The sequence below is a fragment of the Cajanus cajan genome, chromosome 2 (genome assembly GCF_000230855.2).
Source record: "Cajanus cajan strain Asha chromosome 2, NIPB_CcT2T_4, whole genome shotgun sequence".
In the NCBI taxonomy this organism is placed as follows: Eukaryota; Viridiplantae; Streptophyta; class Magnoliopsida; order Fabales; family Fabaceae; genus Cajanus; species Cajanus cajan.
The window spans coordinates 70,005,221-70,024,064 of NC_138518.1; the positions used below are offsets into that span (position 1 = coordinate 70,005,221).

The 18,844-nt window shown below is 35.0% G+C and overlaps 2 protein-coding genes across 2 annotated transcripts; one reads left to right on the forward strand and one right to left on the reverse strand.

The window, feature by feature from the left end:
• The first annotated feature begins 1,619 nt into the window (after nt 1-1,619).
• IAR1 (ZIP metal ion transporter family) lies at nt 1,620-16,305 on the forward strand. Its single transcript, XM_020366894.3, has 11 exons — nt 1,620-2,235; nt 3,208-3,291; nt 3,392-3,441; nt 5,308-5,359; nt 6,827-6,943; nt 7,390-7,661; nt 7,932-8,084; nt 8,166-8,273; nt 15,008-15,109; nt 15,610-15,654; nt 15,735-16,305. Exons 1-11 carry the CDS (start codon nt 1,893-1,895, stop codon nt 15,888-15,890), a joined length of 1,482 nt encoding a protein of 493 aa, XP_020222483.1. The 5' UTR covers nt 1,620-1,892; the 3' UTR covers nt 15,891-16,305.
• A 287-nt stretch (nt 16,306-16,592) lies between these two features.
• LOC109804966 (uncharacterized) lies at nt 16,593-18,843 on the reverse strand. The gene is made up of 3 exons (XM_020366895.3): nt 18,515-18,843; nt 18,156-18,350; nt 16,593-17,034 (listed from the first exon to the last, which is right to left on the reverse strand). Exons 1-3 carry the CDS (start codon nt 18,545-18,547, stop codon nt 16,768-16,770), a joined length of 495 nt encoding a protein of 164 aa, XP_020222484.1. The 5' UTR covers nt 18,548-18,843; the 3' UTR covers nt 16,593-16,767.
• Between the last annotated feature and the right edge of the window lies 1 nt (nt 18,844).

An 18,844-nucleotide genomic window follows, 5' to 3' on the forward strand; every position in this document is an offset into this window, starting at 1 on the left:
ACCATGACGGGTCGTTACAATTCTCGCATTTCATAGAATCTTCAATTTGGCTCAAACTTGCAAACTAATCATCCAAACCAACATATAACATAGAACTTAAACACATATACACCTTAAAAAACTCAAAACCAACGCCAAATACAACATGCAACCATAGATTTCCAAGAATCATCACATTCTCACAAAACACCTTCAAGAACCAAAAACTCATCATTTCATGATTTCACACAATTTCAATTACAATAGATAGTTTCAGGCAACAACTAACAATTATACATCAATATTATTCAATCAACAAACTTCCTTTACCTTGAATCGTTCCAAACAATGAGAAGAGGGGAGAAAGAAGGAAGAACTTGACTTTTTTGCATGATTCGCCACTTCAGATTCTTAGCCTTTAAGCTTTGAATATGGTAAATTATTGTTGTTGCTTAGTTAAAGAAAGGATCGTACAAGGTTTCAAAAGAATTAGAAGTAAGATCCTCTCTATTCTCCAAAATTTATCTTATTAACTTCTTTCTATATTTTTTTAAGATATAAATTTATGAGTTTCACATCTTAAGAAAATTTTATGTATCCTTTCCTAAGTTAGACTAACTTGACTCAAACTAAATTACTTCAATATCAACTTAACTTCCAAGGATCTCTTGACCTTTAAGTCCTAAAACATTAGCAATTGCCACCTTTTAACAATTAATCATATATAAAATATAATTAATTAATAAAAAGTCAAAATGACACAATGTTATAAATTTGAACTTTATTGTTGTAGTCATACTTTTTATGAATTAAAAAATATAATGTTTTTATTTTCTACAAATTTGTGTACTGGACATTTGAATAAAATTAATACTCGAGGTTTATTTGGATTGGAGATGAAAAAGATGAATAAAATTAATTCTCTAAAATGTGAAGAGCTTTGTTCATAAATTAAACAATTTTAAATTTTTAAAAATAAAAAGTAAAAAATTTGTAAAGATTAAAATAAAAATATTCATTTTACAATAATTAAAAATATATTTAAATATTTAATTTATCATTTTAGTCTCTTGAATTTTTTAAAACTATTTTAATTTCTCTAATTTAAAAATGTAAAACTTATATTAAAATACGAGACCAAGTTAGATATATTTTTACTAAACCTCGCTCAACTCAAGTTTAAAGGTTTTAAAAGATTGAGAGCAAAACTGTGTGCGAGTGCAAGAATTATTCCAAGATTTTTTTTTATTAATGGAAGATGTTAGAACTAATAATTAAAAATAAATAGTTGTTATTGTAAACATTATTATTTTGTAACAATCAAATATTTAAAGTGTTATTGTCATTACGTTAATTTAGTTTATTAATTTTGTAAAAAAGAATTAGTTTATTAATAAAATCTTTTTTTTTTTGTAGAGTTATTCTATTATAATTAAAGTATTATAATTAAAGTACCCATTTACGCAGCTTGAATGAGATATTCTGAGTTTTTTTCAAGTCAACTTTTTGACTTTTTTCTAACAAATTTGGCATAAGCCGAAATTAATAGGTTTGAAGAACTATGCATCGCATAAAATATTAGAATAACAAAATTAGTAAAAAAATAAAAAGAAAAAAGAAAAAAGATTATGCGAAAGTAGTACTAGTAGCAGGTACCCTGCGCTGCGCCGCGCTGATGCTAAATTCCAGTGGTGCTTGCTTTCCTCGCTAAAAGCGAAAGAAAACCGAAAATAGTCGTGCCTACAATTTATTTATTAAAAAAAAAAAAAAAAACGCTGATGTGGTAGTAGTAGTACACTAAATATGGATGTCGTAACGTTCGGAATCATAGTCGGCATTATCCTCCTCTTCTTAGTAATTGTTTGCTTCATCACAATCGAAGGCACTTGCAAGTCACGCTCCTAACACTCTCCATGGCATTGGCATTGCCTTCAACTACAAACTGCCTCCAATTCGCATTGCTTATCCACTGTTTGGTTCTCGCCTCCTGTTTGGATCTGGGAATAGCGCATCAGCCTCACTCCCATTCCGCTTTCTGCGCATCCGATGCACATCGTCACTGCGGAGATCACCACCATCATGACCATCATCATGACCATCATCATGACCATCACCATGCCCATGCGCATGACAAGATTGATGCTAGGTTGAAGCTTCCCGAAGAGTTAGCGGAGGAGGAGGATATGAAATTATATGGGTTTGGTATCCCGCATCACCACGATCATCGCATTCAGACTACGGAACTTTCGGGTTTAGGTAATGATTGTTTTGTGTTTTTCGCACGATAATATGTTCAAGTGGAGCTCGTCTGAAATAGGTCAGACAAATGCCTTGATTAGTGTAATTTTAAGGGAATTGGAGCTTCGAGGGGTGATGTCGTCCTTGCTGAAGTAGGGTTTTTGTGGAAAGTGTCGCCGGATTTAGACTGATGCCGAAAGCAAACTAGATTGTAATCATTGTAGACTTGAAATTGTGAAGTCCTGTGTTTACTGTTTAGAGCAATTTATAACGTGATTTCTACTTAAAATGGGGTGATTGGGCTTTCCACAAATGTACTAGGTAGATGTATAAAATTCACCTAGTTAATTTCCCTGACCCAATGAACCTTTGAAATTAATTTTTTTTTCTCTATTAATTTATGTCGTATTGTATGGGCTGAGTTGCTAATCAAGTAGAAAATTATGGAGATGATTCCGTTATTGAGGATTAAAGGGCTGAGTGCGAGATATCGCTTGTTGGGATGAGGGACTGCTAGCTTGCTTCCTAATTCCTATTAGGATGTGGAAATATCTGTTTGTTTGACTAAGTTCTGTTTAGAAGATCATGCTCACGGTTATTGGAGTATTTCAACTTGAGACATGTACCACTTCTTCAACACTTATTCAAGTTGAATTCTCTTTTCCCCCTCTAACCTTGTACAGATTCTGTCCATTATAAGGAGCCTCCTTTAAGTAGACTTTTCATTTAAGTAACAGGAGTAAAAGTCCCATTCATGATGACATTTGGAAACAATTTCTTTTTTATATATTTTAAATGTGTTCTTTATCTTCTTCAGACATTTCTAATATAATGCAAGTTCCCTGATAACAATCTTATATTTTTGGATAAAACAATGGAGAATAATGACATAAGATTTGTGCTGTTAATGCTATTCTAGCTTGCTGGAAGCTTGAATCTACGATTTGTTTCAGATTTTATGTTTATATAGTTCATTTATTTTTATTTTAGGTCTTTGGTTGAATGCATTGGGCTGTTCATTTCTGGTGAGCATGGCTTCTCTTATTTGCCTGATACTCCTGCCTGTAATTTTTGGTAAGTAATTTTTTTGTCATTTTGTTTAATACAAATTATTTATTTCTAAATATGAAAGGCCTGTCTACTGAATACTCTGGGTTATTCACCTATATTTCAGTACAAGGGAAACCATCAAAGGCTGTTGTTGACTCATTGGCTTTATTTGGGGTTAGGCTTCATCTACAAACTTTCTTTGGTTTCACTATCTTGAATTCTCTTTTGATTGCTTTTCTTCCACTATGTTTATCATCAAAATTACTAGCATTATCCCATCTGCTTTATTTTCATCAAGTTTTATGTTTATTTTTTATTTGTGAATTTAGTTTGAAAAATGTGCAGCAATTCAATAGTCACTTGCCATAGAGTTGTCTAGTTTGTGAATTTTATAGAAACTGGATCAGATCTAATAAAGAAAAGGTATATATGATGTATATTGTCTCTTCTGCGATTGATATCAGCAGGATCTGAGTATCGGTAATACAGACTAAGTGATTAACAAAAAAAATCATGACACCAACTATGGAATGGAATATGGATAGCTGCTAGGTATTCAAGAGGCCTTGATCTCTCCAATAACCGTGCACAGTTCTTTCTTGACTTCACTCTCTCTCTCCTTCCTTCTTTCCCCCACCCCCCTTTTTTTGTCTCACGTCCTAATAACAGAATTCTCCCCTTGTGCATCTCATGCTGCCTGCCAAATGCGCAGGTGGCTATTCCCTTTCCTATCAGTTGCATTACTCATGTGAGATTCTAATCCTCTTCCTTTCTTCCTGTGGTGTGGCTGTTACATAGATGGTGTGCTGATAGAATTTTGTTTGCATTACTTTGTGGTAAATATGATACTTAGTAATCTATAAGCAGCACTATGAAACCCCTGTTTAGGGGAGATCAATGGCATTATTTCTTTGATGCTTAATCAATATTATCTCCTCTTTTTTGGGAGATCAAGGCCAAGGTGCTTCAAACATATTGGATTTTCCTATTAAACTGAGTTTGATCTTATTTTTTTAGTGCTTAGACTGATGCTGTTTTTAATGATAGCTCTTCCACCATCAAGTTTTTTTCTTTCTTTTTTATTTTAATTCGCCTTTTCCTCAAGTCGTGGGATTGATTTGTGGGTAAAAATAAAATAAGGTCCTAACGTAATACATATAATTGAAATTTGAAATGTTGATAAAAATTTTATGTTCTTTTTCTAATTTACCTTTTTTAAAAAAATATTCCTTATTTCTGATTCTATCTAATTAAAAAAAAGGTATTCCCTAGGAGTTATGTCATAATTCTAGAAACCTCTGGTAATCTGTGCTTAATGGGAACTATTTTTCTGCCTTCCACATTGACACAATTCATTACATTGTTATATATTGTGATTGATTTGCAACGAAACTTAAACTTTAAAACCCAGTTAACCATTTCACCTCATGAAACAAGGACAGAAGGGCTGTGATTGGCCTTTGGAATCATTTGAGTTTTTTTCTTGTCTATCACAATGATGGCAATTATTACCTCTTCCCCAATGCAAATGCAACATTATGATAGTTACAACCTCATTAAGTGCCTCCAAACCAAGTCTGTTCTATTACAGATTTGATCATCCTGAAGTATTCACCATGTCATTTACTGCACATCTTACATTCAGTGTTGATGATGACATTTCTTCTAAAATACCATTCTTTCGGGATGCATGATATGTGATTGTTCTAATGTAGATTCATGTATATTTGAAATTAGAATATCTCATTTACTGCTGTGGCACTTAAGTTTTTTTGTGTTGTTTAAATTCTTGAATAGAAAATTTAGTAAAAAAGCTGTATATGGCCTTTCTTCTTTCTGCTCATCTTGGGGTATTTTTCCTTATTTCCTTGTCATAACATTTTATGCTTTATGGTCTGCTAACTCGTGAGGTGCTGGCACAATGCTAACTTGGAAAAGTTATTAAATTACCTTCTGTCATTAACTTGGTTAAATAACTTCTATCATTTCTGGTTTACATTTTTTGCTTCATTTCATTTTCATTGACCATGCCTTTTGCAGGCAGGAGCTATGTTGGGGGATGCATTTCTTCACCAATTACCACATGCTTTTGGTATGAAATGCATCAGAACTTGTTTTCAGTACAGTTGATTCCTTTGTTGTTTACTTTAATCATGTGCAGTTAAATTCTTATAATTGATAGTTTTCCATTATTTGATACCATTGGAGGAAATTATGTGTCTCTGTTTATCACACTCTCTCTCCAGATCTCCTTTCCTCTTTCTTAAATTTTATGTGTGTATCAGTCTTCCTTTTCTTTTACTGGTGTCATTGTCAACCTTAGAGTATTAATGGTTGTGTCAGTTTGATCACCAATGCTTTGAAAATGTAAAAAATCTGAAATTTTTTTATCAACTTTTGAAGGAAGCATGTGTGAAGTGATTGTGAGACATAAAGACTAATAGTGTAGTGCTGTTTATATATATATATATTACTTTTCTATAATTCCATAATCTTCTTCAAAATTTTAACTTTTGAAGTAAGATGAATAATTTGGGAGAGTTTTGAACTAGAGTCCCTCCTTGTTTTACTCGATTCTTTTCTTTTTATTTTTTCAATTCAAAGATTGGAGAATTTGGGACATTGATTCTTCTGTTCTGTTTTACTGTAATTGTTATTGTCCCTTTGCTACTCACTTTCTTAATTGAGAGAAGTTTCTTCTAGACCAACCAATTTGGAAATGTACTGTTGTGTACCAGAAAGAGCTAGGAGAAATAGAGAGGAAACTGTAATGAATTATACTATCAAGTATCAAGCCTGTATTCAAAGGTTTTGGAGTATGAGAAGCCAAGGACAAGTGAAAAAGAACAAAAATATCCTAGGCAATTCAACAGTGCCTATTCTCAACCAAAGCCTAAACTAATTCCTGCCTAAACCTTCCCAATTCACACTACCTATGCTTATACCCTAGCAACCAATCCACATGCCCCCAATCCCCTCCCTACTGCCAGCTTAACAGTTAATTACCTAGTGGAGTCTCGCTCACATTGTCTTCCCTGGGTCTGATCGTGTACATTGCAACTCTTTCTCTTCCTCTTCCTTGCATACACTTTATTTATTTTTGGTTTTGGGGTCTTACACAAATGTCAACTCTTTTGTCTGGAGAGCTATACATTATAGGTTATGATGACATGCAGATTTGTAAGTCCTGTACTTCTCGTTATACTGAAATAATTGTGTTTTGGCTAGATGAAGTTCAGAAAGAGTGTTTTACAATGTTAGGCAGTTGCTTTCCTTTGGAAAGGATGTTTTTGGTGTGTTTATTTATTTACTTATTTAATTTATCAGTGGTAAAAATTGTTTGATGAATATTAAGTGTCCATTACAATTTGAGAAATTTAAGCTTGCTCTCTTCTTGGTTGAGTTGATTCCCTCTATTTCCTTGTTTTTTTTGACTATTTTATTATGGAGAATACTTTGTCCTTTCCCTAATTCTGCTGCCCTTTTTTCTTTCTCATAAAATTTCTTTTTCTGAAGAAATTGTTATTGTGTGACATAATATGATTATCTTTTACTGTAGGTGGAGAGCACTCCCATTCTCACGGTAACCATGAAGATCATCATGACCATGATGCCAGTTCTGGACATGGTCATTCACATTCTTTAGCTGATCTTTCTACAGGAATATCCATCCTTGGTTAGTAGTGATATGCTTGATGTTCTTACTAATCATGTAGATTGTTCATTCACCTGTAAGGATATTTTAAATTATTGGCTTCCTTTACTTCCACTGGTTAATTGCAAGGGATAAGTTTATATTTTGTCTTATTTTTATTCAGATAATTAAGAATTTTAGCCTGGTGAAAGGAAGTTTATTACGTAGTCTTTTGTTACTAATGGTAGGATAGAATATTGTTTCGGGGATGGGAATTCAACATTGTATTTTTCTGCTTAATGACATGCTTGTAGCTGTGATTAATCTCTTTATATTGGTCTTTATATTGGTCTTTATATTATTCCCTCAATTTTCTTTCATCTCTGTATTTGTCTAATCATTTTACTCTTCAAAAATTAGTATTATGCAGATTGGTTCTTTAATCTTTTTAGGACTGCTATTTCTTACAAGTTTTATGGTTCTTGCAGCTGGAATTGTACTATTTCTTCTTGTGGAGAAGATTGTGAGGTATGTTGAAGAAAACTCTGGAGGAGCAAATTCTTGGACGCATGGACACCACCACCATAACCACCATAACAAGAAAAAAGTGAAAGATGATAATTGTTCTACTGTCAACTTGCAGTCACAGTCTTCTGATGCCAAAGAGGAGAGATTGCTAGATGAGAGAAAAGATGATCAGGTGTCACATGACTCTTTGAAGGGAGATAATCCATCTCAATCTGAAACCTCACTCAGAAAGGTAAGATGAGCACTGGTGTGTCACTACAGGTGACAGGTTGGAATGCACCATTGGTTTGGTTTGAACCATTGTTGATATCACATGTATGCAATGACTTTGACCAGTTATATGCTGGCAATTACTAAGACAAATAGGATAATAATATATGCAATACCTGAACAAATGGAATAGATTGGTTTCAAATGTTTGTATCAGACATCTAGTTTGAATGGAATATTGGAGGTAATGGGAAACATTTATCTGACATGATATATTTGTATTGTATCATAGAGAATTGGAAGCAATGTGACCAAAGGTGATAATCTCGACACTAGTATTGTAGATAGCTCCACAAATAATATCAAATCTTCAAATGTTAAGGAACCAGTTAGATCGCCAACAAGTCTTGTGTTTGGTTATCTCAATCTTTTCTCTGATGGAGTGGTAAGTTATATTTTGACTTTTTATTGGTTGTAATGAGGGAAAGCTTTCAATGTATTCATGCAAAATATATTAATATTGCAGCATAACTTCACTGATGGAATGGCATTAGGAAGTGCATTCTTGCTTTATGGATCTGTTGGTGGCTGGTCTAGAACTCTGTTTTTGCTGGCACATGAGCTGCCTCAAGAGGTTCAAATTCATCTTTATTATGTATCACATGTTCAACATTATGCCAATTTGCAGAACATTTTCATCCCATTTTCATCTTTCAGGCATAATGTAATTGTAATGGACAATTTCTCTAAGGCCTGAAAAGTTTGTTTAATTTGACAATGTGCAGCAAATATGTATCTTTGTTAATTTGAGACGTTTATTTTTCTTATTGCCTCATATATTTCATTAAGTGCTCAGATCTTTTGATTACTTGATTTTAACATGAGAAATTTAGGACCAATTTATTAAAACTTGCAAAATTATGGTGTCAGAATAGCCAAAACACATGATTTATCTGATCACCACTGAATTAAATGCTCATTTTAATCTTCATCATTATGTACTTTTTACTAGCATAAGGTACTGTAAAACTAAATGAATATTGTTATGCTATACAGACTTCATCTGGTGGCATTTATGCATACATTCCACATTCTTGTCATAGACAAAACAAATAATCATTATCCTCTTCCTTTTCTATTTTATCTCTTTAGTTTAGAGCAGTTACATAACTTGAACTGACTCCCCTCCTTATTAGCTCTTCACTCTTGATCTTATGTTAACTCAATCTTATTTAACTCTGTTCACATTGGCTTTGTTAAGTGTGTAGTCTAAGTTCTAAAATTGAAGTAGTCCCACATTGTTTAGTTTAACTTACTTATTAAGTCCCACATCACTTAGTTTGTAATGCTTGCCTCTTCCTTATGCTATATATATAGAGGCACCTTGTAAGGTTTAAGACACACCAAAAACAAATACTCTTAGTATTGTTTATTTCTCTCTTCTATCCTTCTATTCTCTCTTTTAATGCCAGTTGCCTAACAACTGGTATCAGAGCTCTAGGTTCGGGAGAGTATTCTTAGTATGCTCTGTGGTTGCAGTTTTATCTGATCTTCTACAACAGAAAAGAATAATCTTCAGTTTAGAGAGTGAGAGGAGAGTATTCTTAGTATGCTCTGTGGTTGCAGTTTTATCTGATCTTCCACAACAGAAAAGAATAATCTTCAGTTTAGAGAGTGAGAGCTTTTCTCAGAATTCCTCAGTTTAAGAGGAGAGAGTCTCAGTTTAGAGAGCAAGAGCTTTTCTCAGCAGCAGAGCAATGGCATTAGAAGAAGGGAAGGTGAAGATAGAGAAGTTTGATGGTAAAGACTTCGGCTTCTGGAAGATGCAGATAGAGGATTATCTGTATCAAAAGAAGTTATATCAACCCTTAATAGGGGAGAAGCCAGACGATATGAAACAGGAAGAGTGGAACTTGCTAGATCGACAGGCTCTTGGCGTGATCAGGCTGACATTGGCCAAGAATGTCGCGTTCAACATCGTCAATGAAAAGACAACTGCAAGTCTGATGAAGACACTATCAGACATGTATGAGAAACCATCTGCAGCCAACAAAGTACACATAATGCGTCGGTTGTTCAACCTTAAGATGGGAGAAGGTAACCTTGTGATTAATCATATTAATGATTTTAACACTATTCTTGCTATGTTAGAGTCAGTACAAATCAAATTTGAAGATGAGGTGAAGGCATTGATACTATTGTCATCATTACCGGAAAGTTGGGCTGCAACTGTTACTGCAGTCAGCAGTTCTGCAAGGGATAACAAGTTGAAGCTCAACGACATTCGCGACCTGATCTTGAGCGAAGATGTTCGCAGGAGAGATTCCGAGGAACCTTCCAGTTCTACTTCCAGTTCAGCATTAAATACTGAAAGTAGAGGAAGAATCACTCAAAAAGGTTACAACAGCCGAGGAAGATCAAAGTCAAGAGCTAAAGGTCAACCAAAATTCCGGAATGACATTGTTTGTTGGAATTGTGACAAGAGAGGTCACTTTACCAATCAATGCAAAGCTCCGAAGAAAAACAAGAATCACAAGAAACGTGACGATGATGAATCAGCAAATGCAGCAACTGACGAGATAGACGATGCATTAATCTGCAGCCTAGATAGTCCTATTGAGTCATGGATTATGGACTCAGGTGCGTCATTCCACACCACTCCTTCTAATGAATTGTTGACTAACTATGTTTCTGGAAGGTTTGGAAAGGTTTACCTTGCAGATGACAAACCTCTGAATATTGTTGGAAAAGGAGATATTGCCATCAGGACCTCAAGTGGGAGCCATTGGACACTGAAAAATGTCAGACATATCCCTGCCTTAAAAAGAAATTTAATATCTGTAGGGCAGCTGGATGATGAAGGGCACGAAACCACTTTTGGAGATGGAGCATGGAAAGTCAAGAAAGGCAATCTCATTGTCGCTCGTGGAAAGAAGCGAGGGTCACTTTACATGGTTGCAGATGAGAACATGATAGCAGTTACTGAGGCTGCCAATAATTCATTCTTGTGGCACCAAAGACTTGGGCACATGAGTGAGAAAGGAATGAAGCTAATGGCGACAAAGGGTAAGTTATCAAAACTAAAGCACGTAGATGTCGGCACTTGTGAACACTGTATCTTGGGAAAACAGAGAAAAATTAGTTTCTCAAGGCAAGGAAAGACACTGAAAACAGAAAGGCTTGAATTGGTGCATACAGATGTTTGGGGGCCAGCTCCAGTGAAATCTCTTGGAGGCTCATGCTATTATGTCACCTTTATCGATGATGCTACGAGAAAGGTATGGGTTTATTTTCTCAAAAATAAATCTGACGTGTTTTCTGTGTTTAAAAGATGGAAAACAGAAGTTGAAAATCAGACAGGTTTAAAGTTGAAAAGTCTGAAATCTGACAATGGTGGAGAGTATAATAGCCACGAATTCAAGAACTTCTGTTCAGAACATGGGATCAGAATGATCAAGACAATACCAGGAACACCAGAACAAAACGGTGTTGCAGAAAGAATGAATAGAACATTGAACGAGAGGGCTAGGTGCATGCGGATCCAATCGGGCTTGCCTAAGGTGTTTTGGGCAGATGCAATCAACACAGCAGCATATCTCATAAATAGAGGACCATCAGTTCCTTTGGGTTATCAATTGCCTGAAGAGGTATGGTCTGGGAAGGAGGTAAATCTTTCACATTTAAGAGTATTTGGCTGCGTGTCATATGTTTTGATAGACTCTGATAGTAGAGACAAATTGGATCCCAAGGCCAAAAAGTGTTATTTTATTGGTTATGGTTCTGACATGTATGGCTATAGATTTTGGGATGACCAAAACAAGAAAATCATCAGAAGCAGGAATGTCACTTTTAATGAGAATCTATTTTATAAGGATAGATTTTCTGCAGAATCTATTGATACAGACAAGTTGCCAGAGCCTTCTGAGAAAGTAGAACTTGAAGAAATTTCAGAAAGCGACATAACCAACAGAAGCCAGAGTACAAATATAGAGGTTGAATCAGAACCAGCATCTCCTCCTTTGAGAAGATCCTGCAGAGTTTCAGTTGCACCAGAAAGGTATTCTCCTTCATTGCACTATTTATTGTTGACTGATGCTGGTGAGCCAGAATACTTCGATGAGGCTATACAGGGGAATGATTCTGTCAAGTGGGAGTTAGCAATGAAGGATGAGATGACATCTCTTCAAAAGAATGGTACTTGGTCGTTAACTGAATTGCCAGAAGGAAAGATGGCTCTACAAAACAAGTGGGTTTACAGGCTGAAGGAAGAATTTGATGGCAGAAAAAGATACAAGGCGAGACTTGTGGTCAAAGGATTTCAGCAGAAACCAGGAATTGACTTCACAGAAATTTTCTCTCCAGTTGTAAAAATGACTACCATCAGAGTCATACTGAGCATTGTTGCTGCAGAGAATCTTCATTTGGAGCAGTTAGATGTTAAAACTGCATTCTTGCATGGAGATTTAGATGAAGATATTTATATGACTCAGCCAGAAGGTTTTAAAGTTTCAGGCAAGGAAAATCTTGTATGCAAGCTTCATAAAAGCTTGTATGGCTTGAAACAAGCACCAAGGCAGTGGTACAAAAAATTTAATGAGTTTATGCAAAACTCAGGATTTAGCAGATGTGACATGGATCATTGCTGTTATGTTAAGAAATATGTTAACAGTTATATTATCCTTGCTCTATATGTTGATGACATGCTAATTGCAGGGCCAAATATGATAGAAATTAACAGGCTAAAGCAACAATTGACAGACCACTTCGAGATGAAGGATCTTGGTCCAGCTAAACAAATTCTTGGCATGAGGATTTCTAGAAACAGACTAGAAGGAGTCTTGAAGTTGTCTCAAGAGAAATACATAGAAAAGCTTCTTGACAGATTTAATGTTGGAGATGCCAAAATCAGGAACACCCCTTTGGGAACTCACATGAAGCTCTCAAAGAAGCAATCTCCAGAGACAGTTGAAGAAAAGGACCACATGTCAAGAGTACCATATGCATCAGCAGTTGGGAGCTTAATGTATGCCATGGTGTGCACCAGACCTGACATAGCACATGCTGTTGGAGTTGTCAGTCGATTCCTATCGAATCCCGGGAAGAAGCATTGGGAAGGTGTAAAGTGGATATTAAGATATCTGAAGGGTACTTCAGGAATAAATTTGCTCTTCAAAAGAGGTAATTTCACTTTACAAGGGTTCTCTGATGCAGATTTGGGAGGAGATTTGGACACTAGAAAAAGCACCACTGGTTACATTTTCACCTTGGGGAGAACTGCAGTGAGTTGGAAGTCTAAGCTTCAGAATAGAGTTGCTCTCTCAACTACCGAAGCTGAGTACATAGCTATCTCAGAAGCAGCCAAGGAGATGATCTGGCTAAAGAACTTTCTCAGTGAATTAGGGAAAGAACAAAAGAACGCTCCATTGTTCAGTGACAGTCAGAGTGCTATATGTCTTGCGAAGAATCCTGTCTTCCATTCTAGATGCAAGCACATTCAATTAAGATATCATTTCATTAGAGAATTGATAAATGATGAAGAATTATCTCTGCTGAAGATTTCAGGATCAGAAAATCCAGCAGATATGCTAACTAAGACTGTTACAACTGACAAACTGAGGCTCTGCATTACCTCAGCTGGTCTTCAGGGATAATTGAAGATAAAGAAAGCTGCACTAGGCGAAGGAGCATATGAACTCGATGCTTACAAGGAAGCTAACTAGAACTCAGACTCCAAGTGGGAGAATTGTTAAGTGTGTAGTCTAAGTTCTAAAATTGAAGTAGTCCCACATTGTTTAGTTTAACTTACTTATTAAGTCCCACATCACTTAGTTTGTAATGCTTGCCTCTTCCTTATGCTATATATATAGAGGCACCTTGTAAGGTTTAAGACACACCAAAAACAAATACTCTTAGTATTGTTTATTTCTCTCTTCTATCCTTCTATTCTCTCTTTTAATGCCAGTTGCCTAACAGGCTTCCTGTTTTGTCTGTTTATTTTAGACCTAGGATGCATTTTGTGGAGGGCTAAAGAAGATTCTTTGTAAAATTTAAATCTAAATATGTTAGCCTGATTTACATTAGTGCTACTTGAACATTTATCACTTGCTGTCTGCTTTAAACAAAATTAAGAGAAAATATAAAGCTGGCTTTTTCATGTCAAGGAGGTGCACTAATATTGCACTTGCTGGGCATATCAATGGCACGTGTTAATGATGCTCATGTGTACTTAACTTCTGACCATTGACTCATGGAGGAAACAGTACTTGTGATGCATTATTTGTCATGTGAACTTGCAAATAGCATCCCAATTTTGATTCCCCCAGTTTGTTACACTCTATGAGGCACCAATACTTCAATTTGATTTGCATATCTGTGTTTGATAGATATTGTTGGATACTTCACCAATACAAATATGTATTAGTGAAGTATCAAGCCTTTAAAAAGAATTATGAAAATCCAATACATACAAGAGACATAAGCAAGTATATTATAGAAACATATAAGCATTGTAACCAAAAATAGAAATTACCCTCTTTATGGATATTTTGAAAACAATGAAATTGATAGTATTATTTCTATTTGTAAATAATAGAAAGTAATTTATGATGACAATGATTTATATTATTTTATAGTTTTATCCATGTCCAAGAAATATGTCCTTAACTTGGATTTGCATAATTGCAATTGTATATTTATTGTTTTATGAATTTTAATGCATAAGTAGATATGTATGGTGACACTCAATACATGCATCATTCAGGTGACATCCTTTTTTTAGCTTCTAGGGTTCTCTTCAGAAATTAAAAACTAAAAAAGGGGTGTTTTATAAAATATATCTACACTTTAATTTCTGAGTTTTATTAAAATAAATGGAAAATATAATTACTTTTTTATCCTGTGAATGGTAGAATTTTTTTCATGCTTTGATGGACAACTACGTCCTGTATAAAGGATCAATTTTTACATGTATAAAATATAATTGTTGGCTTAATGCCCTAACAATTAAGCCAACAAGTTTCTTTTTTGGTGATTTTATGCCTTGAAAGGAATTAGTCTCCAATTGGTTGGGGAATATCCTTGGTGAAAGTGAGAGTTGCTAAACCTTTAGTATCCTTCCTTATTGACATTCTGGGGAATAAGTTCAACATTCTGGGGAAAGCAAAACTGCAGCAAGTGATCATATTTCTGCAAATTTGGCTGTCATGTTTTGTTATTGTCATTTAATAATGCTTTCAGCTTAGTATTTTGTTCCTTTATTCTGTCTTGATTTTATTTATTGTTGTCGTGTACATTTCATTGGTATTATGGGTTTCTGATCTTACTTTGTCCCAGCGAAAGTTTTATACTATTTGTTTCTTTCACATACAGATTGGTGATTTTGGCATTCTGATAAGATCTGGTTTCAGCATACCAAAGGCTTTATTCTTCAACTTTCTGTCAGCACTTGTGGCACTTGCAGGCACTGCATTGGTGAGTGTTGTCTTCATTCAGCATTTCAACTGACCGAGCTTTTTTAGTGGATCCACAAACAGTTTTCACACATGATTAACATTGAAACAAGAATAAAAATGTGAATATTGACAGTAGTATGTTCACAAATTTTGTTGTAGTTAAGACACATTACAGATTAAGTATTGTGTACTGAATTGGTGGCTGGAAAGCCCAGTTAAGTAAATGAGCACAGGAGAAATAAAAGGGTAATCATCAGCATACATATTTCTGAAATAAAAAAGAGAGATTCATTATACCTTTTCTATACGGTAACAAAGTCATGACTTCTAAACTTTTATGGGACTCGTATAAATCTTTTAAAATTGTGTTACTCTGAGGATATAGATTTACTGGTTGGGTTAGGACTTGGATAATTGTGAGTACATCTACGTACATTTCATTGTTCCGACTTCCCTTCATTATTATTATGCACGAGAATGAACATGGAATGAAATAGAAAATCACTGTTTTTGGTGTAGGCTCTTCTGTTGGGGAAAGACCCTGGACAGTCATCTCTGATTGAGGTACGTAATGTTTCATTACGAATTTGTTGGTTGAGTTCAAAATGATTGATTTTAGAAATGGCATGTCTTCCTTTTGACAGGGATTTACAGCAGGTGGATTTATATACATTGCAATTGCAGGAGTACTTGCAGAAATGAATAACAGTGGGAATACAACATTAAGAAGTACATTTGTCCAAATAATATCACTGACAATGGGCATGGCTGTTGCCCTTGGTATTTCCCTTGTAGAATGAATGCAATGTGCTCTCTTTCGGACTTGGTTATCGTGATTCCTGATGTGCCTATTGTTTCACAAAATATATGCAACCAGTCAACAAATGTTTTCTTTATATTTGCTTTATGCTAAATGGTGAACCCAGAGAAGCTTGTAGGGAAGGGTAACTGAGGGATCGAAAATGATAGATCAAACAGAATATGGTCAGGCTTTAACACCAAACGATTCCTTTCACTCTAACAGAGTGCGAACTTTGTACAGTACATGTATTTTTTAGTTTTCTTTTTACCGTCTTTAAGACTAACCTAGCACAAGCCGTTTGTCTTTGTCAAACTATGTATTTTGCAACATTTTTCTCTCTTTTGAGCTGTATTGCAGTCAAAATGCTTTCCTTTTTCTGATGCACGTAAGATGAAGACATTGATTGTGACTGATTGATATTGTACCTTTTTTCTTCCGTTGTCTTTTTGTTTTTGTTTCCTTTTTTATTTTTATTCTCTTTCAATGGACATGGGCCTGCATGCCTACATTTGGACAAGTGCGTTTGATCTATATGAAATTCACTCCACTCATTTTGATGGGTCGTAGTTAAGTAGGTTTTGAAATTTTAAGTAGAGCACTTGACATGCAATTATTGACGTGCCTAGTTGGGGACATCAATTTTTTACCTCAAGTATTTTATCCAACATGTCTCTGCACGACAAATTGTGTAATATGCACATTTGCAGAAAGTATAAAAATATCTTGATTTAGTAGAAAACGTGAGATACACTTTTTTGACGACTTGGGGTCTTGATGCTCCAAAGCTTTTTGTCTTGTCCTATTCAGCTCACTCAGCTTATAATCAAAATGCATCCCTGGTTACATGAAATGTTGTGATGGAATTTATTTCTTTGTTAAGACTCAAACTTATCCAACTGCTGAAGCACCTGAAAGATGGTGATATTCTGGGATGGTAGGGGAGGGAGAGGTGGCATTCTCATTAATGGAGTCATCACAAGGTCTCCTCCTTCGTGTGTGAGGGTGTGATGCCGCTTTCGAACTCCTCGAGCTGGAGGCTCTGCGTCCATGATGGTGGTTCTTTCACCGTTTGCCATGACCCCGGCTGTCTCTCCTCTCTTCCTTAAGCTTTCTGCAAACCTTTTTTCATGCATCCTGTCGTCCTGCAAAAGTCATGTGGATGTCAGTTTCTTCCCTCAACTCCAGGTTGAGCATCAGAATGCATTGAAGTACTCTTTCTACACTGGGTTTTCTGAAGGCCTTTGGATCAATCACTGGAACCAAAGATGAAGAGGGAAAAACTCTGGTTCTTCCTTTTTCCCTTCTATTTTCCATACAGACCAGTAATTAGTTGTCAATATTCGTTGGTTCTTATTATATTAATTTAATTAGCTTCAAATATTAATTGTTTGAATAATTTTAAATCTTTATACAATATCTTCCTATGAAATCTATTTACTAAATGAAAAAAAGATATTTTATGTTTTTTTTCTTATTTTTTAAGATATTAAGTATATTTTATTTTTATTTATTACTTACCTTGTAGGATATTAAGAGATTTTTTTATTTTTTTTTGCGTACAATAAAAACAGTAAAGTTAAAATCTAGCATCATATCGTGTATATTACTCAAATTCCTCATCAAGATGTGAATCCTAATGGTTTAAGATGTTAAGGGAAATGATAATATGTTTTTTAGGATGTAGAATTATTTAATAAAATCCAAATACCTTGACGAATACCTAGATGAGAAATACAATATGATTGTATACTAGTTCTTTCAAATGCATGGCACTGAGATTCAAGTCGTATATATACTTTTTTTCTTTCAAAAGTTTTTTGTGCTGAGTGATTTTCTACGCTGTACTACACCCTAAAAAGTCATCATCCACATCTGAATGATGTATAATTTAGAACAAGAAAGAGAAGCTCTGAAGGCTGTACCCCTAGTCCAGTAGGACAATATAAGAATTGCAGGCTAAAACATGTTAGTAATATGTGTAGTATATCAAATTCTTGCTATTATATATACGGTCTATAAAAAAGTACATCTCCTGAAACTTTACATGTCGGTCCCTTTGCTAGCAAGAGACCCTCATGTGAATACAAGAAGAAGACAAATGCAGAAATAAGGAAACAACACATATCATGAACATGGGCATAAAGCAAAGATAAAAAACGAAGCTGCATTATTTTTTTTCTTTACCATGCAAAAAACCTGTTTGCCATGCCATCATAATAAGATAAGTAGATAACTAAACCACTGATAACATATATATGCTTACATTGATGACAGAAGACTCGGGCATTGGGCATTTCACTGGACGATCTTCATCTGGTGGCTCCATAGGGTGTTCAACTGGACAGAAATCAGTGTTTTTATCAACCCCTTGAAGATGATTCACTTCCATGATGATGCTGTTTTGTTGTTGTGTTGCACTGGTCTCATCTATCAAGGGAAACTGGCTCTCTTTTTCGTCCTAAAATTTACAAATCTCTCGTAAGCACCACATGCTGCTACGTTTACAAGAATAGAAGGAGAAAATAAAAAAGAGCAAAGATTCTTCTCTATTGACACACTCTCCAATTAACCATTTTATGAGTGAGTGTGTTGGAGAGAGAAAGAAGGTTTGAGAGCACTTACAAAATGATCCCCGCATGAAAATCCCATGAACATATGAGGTCATGCCAGAAGCTGAGAAAATGTTGGTTTGTCTGTCTGTTGTGTGTGTTTGTGTCTGTGAGAGCGAGAGAGAGAAAGAGGAAAAGATATCAAAAGAGAAAGACAGCATAAAAAGGAGGAATGGAGCAGGATGAGAGAGAAAGAGAGAGAGAGAGGTGGCAATGTGGGATCACCATGAACAGTTGAATACGAAGAAAGATTCCCATTAGGATTTTGCTATTGCTTTTCAAATTATTACCTTTTGCTTTCTTTATTTTTTTTTAATTTTACATGGGTCCTTGTCTCTTGGCG

Bases quoted from the DNA above. Each gene is read 5' to 3' on its own strand.
- IAR1 (XM_020366894.3), top strand. From the start codon at position 1,893: ATGGCATTGGCATTGCCTTCAACTACAAACTGCCTCCAATTCGCATTG. The intron at 8,274-15,007 runs GTTCAAATTCAT...TTTCACATACAG, and splicing joins CACATGAGCTGCCTCAAGAG to ATTGGTGATTTTGGCATTCT. The intron at 15,655-15,734 runs GTACGTAATGTT...TCCTTTTGACAG, and splicing joins GACAGTCATCTCTGATTGAG to GGATTTACAGCAGGTGGATT.
- LOC109804966 (XM_020366895.3), bottom strand. From the start codon at position 18,547: ATGTTCATGGGATTTTCATGCGGGGATCATTTT. The intron at 18,351-18,514 runs GTAAGTGCTCTC...TGTAAATTTTAG, and splicing joins TTTCATGCGGGGATCATTTT to GACGAAAAAGAGAGCCAGTT. The intron at 17,035-18,155 runs GTAAGCATATAT...TGACTTTTGCAG, and splicing joins CCGAGTCTTCTGTCATCAAT to GACGACAGGATGCATGAAAA.